The sequence below is a fragment of the Piliocolobus tephrosceles genome, chromosome 1 (genome assembly GCF_002776525.5).
Source record: "Piliocolobus tephrosceles isolate RC106 chromosome 1, ASM277652v3, whole genome shotgun sequence".
Taxonomy (NCBI): domain Eukaryota; kingdom Metazoa; phylum Chordata; class Mammalia; order Primates; family Cercopithecidae; genus Piliocolobus; species Piliocolobus tephrosceles.
In genome coordinates, this window is record NC_045434.1 from 206,315,219 (window position 1) to 206,329,668 (window position 14,450).

At 40.0% G+C, this 14,450-nt stretch overlaps 1 protein-coding gene across 2 annotated transcripts in view; it reads right to left on the bottom strand.

The window, feature by feature from the left end:
- SPEN (spen family transcriptional repressor) overlaps positions 1-14,450 on the bottom strand; it is a 100,665-nt gene that overhangs the window by 53,923 nt on the left and 32,292 nt on the right. The window contains exons 1-2 of one of the 2 annotated variants that reach the window (XM_023193504.2): positions 13,206-14,450; positions 10,948-11,424 (exon numbers count right to left, since the gene is read on the bottom strand). Coding sequence is in view for 1 of the 2 variants with exons in the window: in XM_023193503.2 (XP_023049271.1) it covers positions 10,948-11,424 (477 nt within the window). In the remaining variant the exon portion in view is untranslated. The remainder of the gene's footprint in view (positions 1-10,947; positions 11,425-13,205) is intronic. The other variant, XM_023193503.2, reaches the window with a different exon arrangement.

The window sequence follows — 14,450 nt, forward strand, 5'->3', positions numbered from 1 at the left end:
AAATAAATAAATAAATAAATAAATAAATAAATAAATAAATAAATAAATAAATCATCCAGAATAAATTAAAACCCACAAAACATCATGTCATGTCACAACTTTGCCACCAAAACCTATTTTAATTCCTTCCACCTAAGAAACCAAAATAAAAAATCCCAGTACAACCTAATTGGTAAGAATGAGAAGGGGTGAGAGGGACAGTTCATTTCAAACGGACTAACCTAACTAAAAGCAACACTCCTGGGGACTTTGGTAATAAACTCCTTGTCACCAAATGCTGACCATGTTGTGATGTGGCCAAGCACTGGCAGTGCAGAAGCAGTTTTACAGAAGCCGTAGCTTCTGAAAGGTAGAAGACTAAAAGTTACCATTAAAGCAAGGGTTAATAACAGAAAGCGGTATTAAAAATAGAGTTCGCACCAGCTTGCAGTTGGGCGTTCACCCTGGCTAGATTTGAAATCCTCCTCCCCAGGAACACTAAGGCACAGCCGTCCTGCCCCTCCCACCACCCGGCCCAGTCACCACGCAGCAGCCGGGTCCCTGTGCCCCGCCCCTGGACCCAGGGCTGTGCAGAAACTGGCAAAACAAGGAAGCCTCCAGGAGGTGGCAAGCAGCCAACTCAAACTGGATGGTTCCAGTTTAGGCTGGTTCGAGTCACAAACAACAGTTCCTAGTTTCCCCCACAATATTCAGATGCAGGGGCTGCCCGGGTGAGCGCTAAATCTGCTTCCAGAGCTAAGTCTATCTGGTTCTCATTCCTCTGCAGTAGGGCATCCTAATTAAACGCAAGGTTCCCACTTCAGCAATATGGGTCAGCCCAGCACTTGTTTCCAAAATGGAATGCCTATTCCGTACAAGACCTTGCAGCTGACAACACCTACATAACTTTAAAAAAAAAAACAACTTATATTAAAATGCTGTATTTTACCAAAAAAGGAAATCCAGAAAGGAAACAGACTTATTTACAGGTATCCATTATGAGAGCTATGCCTACCAGAGCAATTAAGTGAGTACTCTTCCATGTTCCGTATTTAGCACAAAAAAAGGCTTGGCTGGCTAATATGACCCCCTAAAACAGAAGGTTGCTTATTGCGCAATAACAAGCTATGCAAGCAATACAGCAGCCAAAAAAAAAGAATGTGTTTCCAAAACGTGGGCTCTTCAGTGACCTCTGCAGTTTGTCTGCCACTGATGGGGGGAAAAAGGGTTTTTTTGGTGTATTTCTCGTCCAAAGCACACACCGCTGAACATTTATTCCATGCTGCTAAACAGCACCAAAATAGCATTAAGGAGGGAACAAGCAAATGCTTATTATTTTGTAAAGTATTTAAGAGAACCACTCAAAATGAGGCAAGACCTAATGTTTCTCAAGTATTACAGACACTAATATGCCTGCTGTTCTTTTCTTCACTAACCCTTCCAAGTAGGTAACCTTTTAAATAATGTAGATACAAGTATTTTAAGGAAAGAGCACACTTAATCATACAGTCAATAAAACCATTAATTGTCTCTTACAAGATTCCATCACAAAGAATAATTATAAACGTCAAGACAGAAACTTCACGTACACTTTCTCTTGTATGCTTAAAAAGAAACTTCATGTAACAGTTGGAAAGATCCAAAGCAATAAATATGCTTTATTCGTAACACTAATTTTCAGCAAGAAATTCTCCCTTTAAACCTCTGGACAATCTAAAAAAGTAATAATGAAGCAGAACAAACTAATTAAAATCAAAGAATGGGCTGGGCGCAGTGGCTCACACCTGGGCAACAGAGCGAGACTCCATCTCAAAAAAAAAATAAGAATCACAAAGCTACAAAACAAACTTATATCTACCACTGAATCCAGAAATTATTTGCCTATTCATTATTATAGATAACTTTTGATAATAAATCAGACAAATTTGTTTCTACGACCACCAAAAAACGATCACTAATTATTAATTCCTTTAACACTTTAACACACTGACTTTCAGGCCAGGCTCGGTGGCTCATGCCTGTAATCCCAGCACTTTGGGAGGCCGAGGTAAGTGGATCACTTGAGGCCAGGAATTTGAAACTAGCCTGGTCAACAGGGCAAAACCCCATCTTTACTAAAAAATATAAAAATTAGCTGGTGGCGCAACCTGTAATCCAGCTACTAGGGAGGCTGAGGCAGGAGAATCACTTGAACCTGGGAGGCAGAGGTTGCAGTGAGTTTAGATTGCACTACTGCACTCCAGTCTGGGTGACAAAGTAAGACTGCCTTTAAAAAAAAGAGAGAGAGAGAGGGAGGGAGAGAGAGAGAAAGAAAGAAAGAGAAGAAGGGAGGGAGGGAGGGAGGGAGGGAGGGAAGGAAGGAAGGAAGGGGAAAAGGAAAAGGAAAGAAACTGACTTTTACTTCATATGTATTTTAAAACTGCTGCTAGGTCTGGCAGTTCCCAACACATCCCACTTATCATAACAAACTGTACAGCCAGGTAATAAAATCAGCATTCCTTCTCCCAATTAACACCTGAATGCGCATAACTGTTTTTAAAAAAAGGAGAGACAAATGGAAGGTACACCGTCACTTTAATAAATACGATGCCGGCTGGGCGCGGTGGCTCAAGCCTGTAATCCCAGAACTTTGGGAGGCCAAGACGGGTGGATCACGAGGTCAGGAGATCGAGACCATCCTGGCTAACACCGTGAAACCCTGTCTCTACTAAAAAATACAAAAAACTAGCTGGGCGAGGTGGCGGGCGCCTGTAGTCCCAGCTACTTGGGAGGCTGAGGCAGGAGAATGGCGTAAACCCGGGAGGCCGAGCTTGCAGTGAGCTGAGATCCGGCCACTGCACTCCAGCCTGGGCGATAGAGCGAGACTCCGTCTCAAATAAATAAATAAATAAATACGATGCCACCATTCTTAATGGTTTTCCTCACCTTTATAGCCTCATCCACATTCTTTCATAAGACTATAAAAATGACAGCATTTTTGAAAAATTTTCTACTTGAACTTGGAAGAAAATAATTTCTCCTAACTACAATAAGTTAACTGCAAAATCTCAAGAAAAGACAAAAGGATATGTGAATAAAATTCCCCCTCTAGGAAAGAAACTATAATCTATAATATCTAAATTGTTTATGATTTGCAGATATGGTCTTTACAGAAAAAAATCCTTCTTATTAGACTAGAGACTTTCATGCTTTTTTAAGTTAAACGGGTCATATTCCTTTCTATAACCTTGTATCTGTTGTTAAAATCCAGAGTTCATTCAATATTCTAATTACTGTTTACCCATAAAAGAATCTTAGGCAGGGCGTGGTGGCTCACACCTATAATCCCAGCACTTCAAGAGGCCGAAGTGGGCAGATCACAAGGTCAGGAGATCAAGATCATCCTGGCTAACGTGATGAAACCCCCATCTCTACTAAAATTACAAAAAATTAGCCAGGCGGGGTGGTGGGCGCCTGTAGTCCCAGCTACTCGGGAGGCTGAGGCAGGAGAATGGCATGAACCCAGGAGGTGGAGCTTGCAGTGAGTCGAGATGGCACCACTGCACTCCAGCCTGGGCAATAGAACAAGACTCTGCCTCCAAAAAAAGAAAAAGAATTTAAATTGTCTAACATTAGGAAAAAAGTAATAGGGTTATAGACAACTTTTGATATACTTTACTCAGTATACGTAATTTTTCAAAAAACTATACAGACAGGTTGTGCAAAGAATACCATCACTAATAAGAAATACTTTCATTTCCCTTTCAATTAAAAAGTAAATTGTTGTAGGCCAGGAACAGTGGCTCACACTTGTAATCCTATTAGCCAACAAACTAGCCAGATGTGGTAGCACACGCCTATAGTCCCAGCTACTCAGGAGGCTGAGGCGTGAGAGTTGCTCCACCCAGGAGACGGAGGTTGCAGTGAGGTGAGATCATACCACTGCACTCTAGCCTGGGCGACAGCACAAGACTCTGTCTCAAAAAAAAAGAAAAAAAGTAAATCGTTCTAATGCAAAGCTAACACACTGGAGGAGAGAGACATAAGGCTTTCCGTATCTTAACATGGCACAAGAGCTGAAAAGTCTGGTTACTTGAAGTTCTATATGCTTTCCTTGTTACTTTAAGCAAACATCACAAAGGCTTTCACATGTCTGCTTCCCTGCCCAGGAACTGTGTGTGTGTCTTTCTTTCCCCCTTTCTTGTTCCCAAGCTTCTCCCTTGTATCTTCTAGCTTATGACAATGCAAAATAAATTTTAATAATGTAACAACTATACAATGAAAATGTGAGAAATACATTTTTTAAAAATCAGCTCATTCTAATTTTTTAAATATACTTAAGAAAGCTTGCTCTAAAATTCCAATTTCTAGTGGATGCAGTGACTCTGCTGTCACTCACTGCCTCCTTTCCCCTCTCTCTTCTGGGAAGAAGAGGGTTTCCTGCTGAGGGGGGAAGGGAAACTTCATCCTAGCCCCATGACTCAGACTTGGTTGGACCCTGGGGGAACCAAGAGCCCCAGGGGGAGTGTGGCCTATGATGCTGCCAAGCAGAGCCATGAGGGCCTACCAACATACTCTTCTGCCATCACTCTAAAACTTGAGCATTACTCAACACCTGCTAGCCCTCTAGGCTGTGCCTTTCATCCTAGTACAGGTGTGTCCCATTGCATGTGCCCAGCATGTGCTAGCTGTCCACACCAATCTAGTTAGTACCTGTGCATTCCTTGGCTTACGGCAAATAAGAATTTTTTTTTTTTTTTTTTGAGACGGAGTCTTGCTCTGTTGCCCAGGCTGGAGTGCAGTGGTATGATCTTGGCTCACTGCAACCTCTATCTCCCAGGTTCAAGCAGTTCTCCCAACTCAGCCACCAGAGTAGCTGGGAATACAGGTGCCGCTACTACACCTGGCTAGTTTTTGTATTTTTAGTAGAGATGCGGTTTCACCATCTTGGCCAGGCTGATCTTGAACTCCTGGCCTCATGATCTACCCGCCTCAACCTCCCAATGTGCTGGGATTACAGGTGTGAGTCACCACACCTAGCCTGAAGAAAACTCTTAGGACTGGGGGGGGGGGGGGGGATCCAATAATAGGGAACTATAGAAATAAAGTATGTTCAACTTCAATCAAGGGATTTTAAAATAAATGCTTCTGTGGAATTTATGCATTTAAACTCCTCTGTTGAAAAGACATGTGGCTCAATAAATGGCCATGACAGAGAAACGAAAAGACGTCAAGCAGTACATAGCAGCACATGGAGCCATGAAGGCCCAGTTCTCACCAGTTAAATACTGTAAATGGTTTTGCAGAAACAGTCGGTGTGTTATTTATAAGGACTTCACAACGAGACTACCATTAATCCCATGTTTACTCATTTCATCAAAACTGTAACAATTAATAAGGATGGAGACTGATTAATTTCCCTATCAGTCATGAAGACAGAAGACAAATTTGTTTCTATAGGTAAAACCAAGCTATATTTTGCCCACTATACAAGTGCTAACTTTAAACATCTTTAAAGGACCTTTAGGAATGTCACAGTTTCACAAGTTTTAAAAATCAGAAGTAACTTATTTCTTCCAAAAAGAAAACTGAATATTCTGAATTTCATAACATCTCAAAATATTACACTTTGAATTCAATATGATTATAGAGGAAAAGAGAACATCTAATAAAAGGGAATAATGGGTAAACTCTGAACACCAGAGGATTATTATTTCTGTACACTTGCTTCAATCACAATTTAAATGACAAAAACTCCAGGCGCCGTGGCTCACGCCTGTAATCCCAGCACTCTGGGAGGCCAAGGCGGGCAGATCACCTGAGGTCAGGAGTTCGAGATCAGCCTGGGCAACACAGTGAAACCCTGTCTCTACTAAAAATAAAAAATTAGCCGGGCATGGTGGCACATGCCTGTAATCAATCCCAGCTACTCAGGAGGCTGAGGCAGGAGAATCGCTTGAACCTGGGAGGCGGAGGACGCAGTGAGCCGAGATTGCGCCATTGCACTCCAGGATGGGCAACAAGAGTAAATCTCTGTCTCACCAAAAAAATAAATAAATAAATAAATGGCAAAACCTTTTAGCTATCTACATCAATTTTGCTTTATCCTTAATGTTAACTAAGAACTGTATCTAAGTATTTCAACTACTTATTGGACATGTATTCTGAGAAAGGCAATAGGTTCTGTGGTATGCATTAAGGCCACTCAGTCTTGTTCTTTCATATCACCAGAAAGTTCATTCTGTTTTTTACACATCAGGATAATCTGATTCTTAATACAATGTCTCTCCCACCTGTTCCAAATTTCCCTTCTCTGAGGTACCAAGAGTAGGAAAAACAGAGATTATGAGTAAGTCACCAGTTGCCTTTCTAAAGCAGAGATCTCAACAAGCTATATCTCCTTTCTTAAATATTTTAATGGCCCTCTCTGCATACAGAATAAAACCCAAAAGTTGGGCATTGTGGCTCACACCTGTAATCCTAGCACTTGGGAGGCAGAGGAGGAAGATCGTTTGAATCCAGGAGCTCAAGACCACCCTGGACAACAAAGTGAGACTTCGTCTCTACGAAAAATTTAAAAATTATCAAGGTGTGAATGACATGCACCTATAATCCCAGTTACTCAGGAGACTGAGGCAGGAGGATGGTTTGAGCCCAGGAGCTATGACTGTATCACTGCACTCCAGCAGCCTGGGCAACACAGCAGGATTCTGTCTCTCAAAAAAAAAAAAAAAAAAAAAAAATCATTACCACAGTTAAACCATTCTAAATTATCTGCTGTGCTCAAAACATTCTTCCATCTCAGGTTGTTTCTTCTACCCACAGTGTTACCTGTCTAGCCTAATCCTCCTCTCTTCTTGTTGAAGTCCTGCATATCCTTCATAGCCTAACCAAATGCTACCTATCAGGTCCTCCCAGCAGTCAAAAGATTTATCTCACTGTTCTTTTTACGTATAGATACAATAGCTATCATTGGTCGGGCGCAGTGGCTCATGCCTATAATCCCAGGACTTTGGGAAGCTGAGGTGGGTGGATCACTTGAAGTCAAGAGTTCGAGACCAGCCTAGCCAACATAGTGAAACCCCGTCTCTACTAAAAAATACAACTACTAGCCGGGCATGGTGGCAGTGCCTGTAATCCCAGCTCCTCAAGAGGCTGAGTCAAGAGAATCACTTGAACCCTAGAGGCAGAGGTTGCAGTAAGCCAATATCGCACCACTGTACTCCAGCCTGGGTGAGAGTGAAACTCTGTCTTTAAAAAAAAAAAAAAAAAAGCTGTAATTACATAAAATTTGTCACATCAGTGAGATTAGAAGGAATCAATAAATTAATGAATGAGATTCAAGTAACTTACTAAAAGCAACGTGTAAATATAGGGTTGAAATCTGTTAGCTCTAGAAAATACTATATATGAAATGAAACCAATAACCTAAGTAAATGCTCTATAATCTCTCAGAAGGAAAAAAAAATAGTGATTTATAAAAAGGAAGAATCTACACAGACATAAGAAAGGGGGAACAGAGCAAGAATCTCTCAATGATTCTTCCCCAAGTCATGGTAAGAAGGTGACTTCAACCAGCAGATTTCAGGATCCCTTACTTCCTTGTCAGGTATGGTCCTACAGTGCAAATCAGAGGGAAATAAAACATATAAGAGCCTAAATCTGGCCTTTTAGGTAGAAATTCCAATTTTTTAAATACTGGCAATAATTTAAAACACTATACAAGATGAATTAAATTTGTCTGCTGGGCCGGGCGCAGTGGCTCACACCTGTAATCCCAGCACTTTGGGAGGCGAGACAGGCGGATCACCTGAGGTCGGGAGATCGAGACCATCCTGGCTAACCCGGTGAAACCCCGTCTCTACTTAAAATACAAAAAATTAGCCAGATGTGGTGGTGGGCACCTGCAGTCCCAGCTACTCGGGAGGCTGAGGCGGGAGAATGGCATGAACTCAGGAGGCAGAGCTTGCAGTGAGCCGAGATCATGCCACTGCACTCCAGCCTGGGCAACAGAGCAAGACTCCTCCTCAAAAAAAAAAAAAAAAATTGTCTGCTGGTCAGATGTCAAACCTCTAGGTTGTAGCCTTTGGTATATAAATGAATACATCTAGCTGCCCTAACGTGATTAAAATAATCATCAAAAATCCCCTTTCTCACTAACTTTTTTATTGTAATTGAGTCCACAGGCAGATTTTCTAAGTGCATCTACCCTTCTAGCAGTTATCTTTCTGAGTGCAAATATTTAGAAGCATAGAACTGCTTTTTTTTTTTTTTAATTACACGAGCAGGGATTAAGCTCTATCAAATTCATCAGATAGCCTCTGGGTTCAAGCTTCTGAGCCTACAATTCTGAGGGCGGATCCATTATACTCCCATCAAAGTATAATGCTACTCTGCAGGCATCATTCTCCTCTAGCAATCTCAGCTCACTGCAACCTCTGCCTCCCGGGCTCAAGCGATTCTCCTGCCTCAGCCTACTGAGCAGCAGGAATTACAAGCATCCACCACCACCCCCAGCTAATTTTTGTATTTTTAGTAGAGATGGGGCTTTACCATTGACCAGACTGGTCTCGAACTCCTGACCTCAAGTGATTTACCCACTTCAGCCTCCCAATGTGCTGGAATTACAGGTGTGAGCCACTTTGCCCAGCCTTAACACCTTTTCTTTTCGTTTTTTTTTTTGAGACAGAGTCTCATCTCTATCACCCAGGCTGGAGTGCAGGGGCTTGCTCACTGCAACCTCTGCCTCCCGAATTCAAGCAATTCCCCTGTCTCAGCCTCCTGAGTAACTGGGATTATAGGCATGGCCACCACGCCTGGCTAATTTTTGTACTTTTAGTAGAGGCAGGGTTCCACCATGTTGGCCAGGCTGGTCTTGAACTCCTGACCTCAGGTGATCCACGTGCCTTAGCCTCCCAAAGTGCTGGGATTACAGGTGTGAGCCATCACACCCAGTGTGCCTCAACACCTTTTCAATAAGTTTTGATCCAATGGAATGCAGTCACAGCTTTTTAATGAGGTAGGTTTGTGGAAAATGACAAAAACTTGAGTATTTTAGACAATTTTCTATGCAGAAAAAAAGTGGAACAACAAGATTTTATAATTAGTTTATATGGTTCAAATGACTTTCATCTATCATTTACCTAGACAGCATTCCAAATAAAAGCAAAAGAGTTTTCATCCATGTCACAGGGCTTGAGAGCTGAGCACAGAACGCAACTTTCCTGACTTCCTAAACTATGTGCTTGTTTCATTTTAATATGCAAAATCTTCCAGAATGTTTGAATTATATCTAGATAGGCAGACGGATAAACAAAATGTTTTCATGTATTATTTTGAATAAGAAAATTTAGGAAGCCTAAAAATAACCATTCAACTACATGACTATTTGCTTAATTTTAAGCAGAAAAGGAAAGTATTCTGAGCCTTTTGATCAGGTCAAAGAATTTGACTCTAAATTTTAAATATATACCATCTAAACTGAAAAGTAGGACATGTGGGATTAACAAATTGAATAGCAGCATTTTTTTAAACATATACTAGGTATCAACGTAAGCATTTTACATGAAGTTTTCATTTTAATTTTCACAATAACTTTATTAAGGTCCTTATTAAAAATGAGAAAGCTTGGCCAGGCACAGTAGCTCACGCCGGTAATCCCAACACTTTGGGAGGCCAAGGCAGGTGGATCACCTGAGGTCAGGAGTTAGAGACCAACCTGGCCAAAACAGTGAAACCCTGTCTCTACTAAAAATACAAAAATTGGCTGGGCATGGTGGTGGGCGCCTGCAATCTCAGCTACTTGGGAGGCTGAGGCAGGAGACTCACTTGAATCCGGGAGGTGGAGGATGCAGTGAGCCAAAATCACACCATTGCACTCCAACCTAGGTGACAAGAGTGAGGCTCCATCTCAAAAAAAAAAAAAAAAAAGGGAAAGCTGAGACCTGAAGAACATAAATAACTTATCCCAGATTACTTAAAGGATAATCTATACCATATACCTAGATCTGTGATTTCAAAATCCATATAACTAGGTTTGAAGCTAAGTTTCTTACTAAGATTACCTTCAACTTGCTATTTTTGCTTTTCGAATGAAACTCCTTGGTTAGGCACTCTGGCTCATGCCTGTAATCCCAGCAATTTGAGAGACTGAGGAGGGCAAATCACTTGAGGTCAGGAGTTCAAGAACAGCCTGGCCAACATGGCAAAACTTCATCTTTACTAAAAATACAAAATTAGCCAGGCGTGGTGGCACATGTTTGTAATCCCAGCTACTTGGAAGGCTGAGGCAGGAGGACTGCTGGAACCCAGGAGGCAGAGGTTGCCGTGAGCTGAGACTGCACCACCGCACTCCAGCCTTGGTGACAGAGTGAGACTCTGTCTTTAAAAAATAATTATTATTATTATTTGTAGAAAGAAATTCTCAGCTAGTGAGATCAGTTTAGAGAACAGTAAAGTTACAACCTGCATTCAAAGGAAGCTTTTCTACTTGAGTTTATAAACTGGTTACCACCCTGATGTTAAAATTAGCTAAAATTTGTTCATAAGTTGATTTAGTCATTGATAATAAATGTGTCAACAATATATTTCACCAATACATATTTAACCAGCTTTTACAAATCTTCAATCAAAATAATAGAAATAAATTGGTATTATATACCTACAAAATTAAAAATGTTAAAGAGATACATTTTCAGTGTCACAAGATTTGCCTTGCACAGCTAGAGTCACCACCTCCCTTCCTCTTTGATCATTTAATTTTCATATTGTGCATCTGGAGGATAAAATAGCACTTTGCAAATCATCACTTAACTTCAAGTACTTAGAACAGTTAATTCAATAGCCACATGCCAGTTTCTTTACTGATTACATACATATATGATCCAAGATTACTTTAAAAAATAATACTATGCTGAAACCATTCCCACTGATTGTTGAGAATTTGTTTAAACCTAGCTCATCTGTTATAACAAAAGGCTGTTAACCTACCTGTCACTGCTGGTACTACTGCTGCTGCTGATTGAATCACTACTGGAGGATCTACTTCTAGAGCCGCTGCCGCTAGGGGACCTTGTGGGTCTAGACGCTTGGCTAGCCAGTCTCTGAGGAGACTGATTTCTAGACTGGGATGAATGTGGTGACCGACTCCTGCTGTGCTGGTAATTCCGCTCTGGCCTTCTGCCTCGTACCTCCCGGGTAATATCATCCCTGTAGATATCCCTGTGTACCACACTCGGCAGTGTAAACTGCTCACGAGCCCTAGGTTCATATCGGGGGTCATGAGCATCAAAGCGATTTGGACTTCGACTCCGAGAAGCATAATAGAGCCCATGTTGTAAAGTCCGCTCTCGAGGATCTCTATAGTAATCCTGATCGTAATGTCTTGTCCGATCAAATCCTCCCGTCCCCCGTTCATGGTGTCCATAGGCACTATGTTCATAAGCACGCTCCCTGTTATCTGAAGCCCTGCATTTAGGAGGGGGAAAAATATTTAATCAGAAAGGAGCAAGCAAAACTAAAAGCAAGTCATGCAAACATTCACTTCAGCATTGTCTTTGTCTTTGCAACTGATCATTTTCTAAACAGCATTAACCTACTTAGTAAGCAAATGCTAACAAGCTTAACATTTTACTTGACTCCAAAAATTATTTTCACAGCTGAGGAATCATTGTTTTCATTATTGGGCTTTCATGACAAGTGTTCTGCAGCTCAGTTGCTCACTTTAATTAGAGATTTTCTGACTTGCGTACATAAATACACAATCTCCTTTTCATGTTAACAGAACAAGACTATTTTAATAATATGAAAGTTTTTACACTTTCATCTGATTAAAGTATATACCAAATATTATTTATTCACAAATTTCTTTTAGGCCACATTTCCATGCTATGTTTTAACTTAGACATGAAAGCCCTGCTGCAGCGCATGTCTCAACAGTAGGAAGGACTTTCAAGAAGTCCAGAAAAATTTTCTAAGTTTAACTTTTTCATTAAGTTTTGACTGCTTGGATAATTATAAAAAATTACTAGACTACATAGACTGCACAGCGGTACCCAATTACATTTAATACTAAAAATAGAATCTCAAAAAAAAACCACTTCAAATATCAAAATATTAGGTTACCACATGCTACGCTATGTAAATTTAAATAAAAATAAAAATTACTCCTGTGTCATCAAATTCCACATGACTTTTAAAATGACTATTCCATGATTCAATTTCTTAATGTATAAACTTAATGGCTGCAAGAAATCTGTTCTTCTAGCTTTCAGCTATACTCAAATTGCCTGTGATGAAATTAGGCAACATTAGGAACTGCAAGATATTCTAAGGTCACTATTAGCAAAATAGCTTAATTAAAAAAATCATTTACTAGGAAGTGAATATCTGTCAACCTAAAAGGTACAAAACACGCTGCATGTACAATTACACACATGCAATTATGTGTTAATATTAAAAACTAATTATAATCCTAAAAAGAAATCATAAGTTCTCTACTTTTGTAGAGAACTAGAACTCAGCTCCTGAGTTCCTAAAAGACATTTCACTTGAGTTTCTCTTCAACCCATCTCTGGATCTATCTTCTATCAAAAGGGATTAAGGAATCATGAAACATAAAGAATTAGAATCTCTCCAATGAAGAGTATCTGGCAAAATATTGTAACAATTAATACTAGATCCCCAGTACATGCTTAGATTCCAGGTCTCTCCACTAATACTCATTTTCACCCATCATTTCACTTAGTAGCAATCCCACCTTCCTAGGCTTAGTTTAGCTTTTCTGCTGCTATCGTGAAAAACTGGCATGATAAACATTCTATATCTTTCCTACTTAAATGTATTAAATGAGTTTCTCTTTTATTTACTACAGTTCCGAAATTTTTGTATTTCAATGTCTAACAAATAAGAGGGTTTCCTTTGAGACTTAAGAGAAAATGCTATAAATAATTAATTTAGCACCCTATCAAATGTTAATCAGTGAAAGCCATTATTAATGATTTAACAGAAGCAATAGGCAAAAAAGTTCCAGGACAATTACTGCTACAGCTGCTATTTTATAAATATGCAACGTTTTTATCCATTAAGAAGACACAGAAGGCAGGCACAAGAGGTAGCAGAGCTGAAATCTAATGGCTATTCTCTGATTCACTATTAGTACTAAATACTTCTAGAGTTAGTGGGGAAAAAAAGAGAGTTTGACTTGGGTTAGGAGAGGGGCTAATATACACAGGTCAGGACATACCAACCTTTTCCAAGTGTGGAAACACGACCTATAATCCCAATTAAATCTAGGGAGAGAATTGTGAACATAACTTCCCCAATTTTGGCCCCTCTTATGGGGGTAATCCACCTTCTTAATGGGCAAGGGTGTCAAATGATATTTAGATGAACCACAAGAAAAAAAAATCTTAGTGACCAGACAAAATAATTCCACTGGAAGCAAGCAGTCCCAGACAAACTGTAACTCTCAAACCCCCAGACTTCTTTCTTGAGATAGTAGACAATTAGAAATTTATCCACATTCATAAATATTTCCAGCCCTAAGTATGAATCAGGCAGCTGGCAGAAGAGGAAATATCCTCTACAATTCCAACAAATGAGGAAGGCACAGATGCTCGCCAGTAGTTCACTTTTGTAGCCATCCAGCCCAGTCAATTTTGATTGCTGTATCCACAACTGATCACCATGTGTTCAAAGCTAAAGTACCTTTGATTGGACAGCAACTTAAGAAATGATATAGTAATCCTCTTTCCCTGGGCTAGTGGAATCTTGACAGCATGACATCCCATATATCCCAGCAATTAGAAAAGAATGGCTATATTCCAGGATTTAGGAAACGTCCATCATTTTAATTTTTCCCCATTCCATCAAAGAGTGTAATTCCAACAATACAGAAATTGTGTAGATCCAAAATGGAAAAATCAAGCATTGCCTTCTCTCTTCTTCATCCAAGAACACATTTCCATGTTAAAGTATTGTTTGTAGAATCCAAGTGGTTGAATCATTATAGTCTGCTAGATTTTTTGTGACAATCCAATTTGTTTGTACATTTTATGTAGTGAAAATGGAGAGGCAGATATCAACTTCTAAAAGAATCTGTAGGCTCTAATATTCCAGAAATATTCCATATAGTATGAACACAAAAGCCAAATAGCTCCATCAGGTAGAAGGGATATATCCAAGGAAGGACTTAACATTATCCAAGAGAAGGAATAATTAATTCTAGAAGACAGGTAGCTCCAAAAATGATGCTTCCATAGGAAATCTTCCATCACATTATAGCTCAGGAACAGATATCCAATCAGCTGCAGGAAATATCCTCTATGATTCCATAAGATACCAGCCATTGGGACAGAAATCACTTCCGTTTCCAACCCAAAATAGGAAACATTGAGAATGCCCAAAACTTTAAATCCGTCTGGGGCCCCTAAATACGAGTTTCTGTTTCTCACCATATCAAATACAAAATACCTGCCTACAGAAACCTTGGA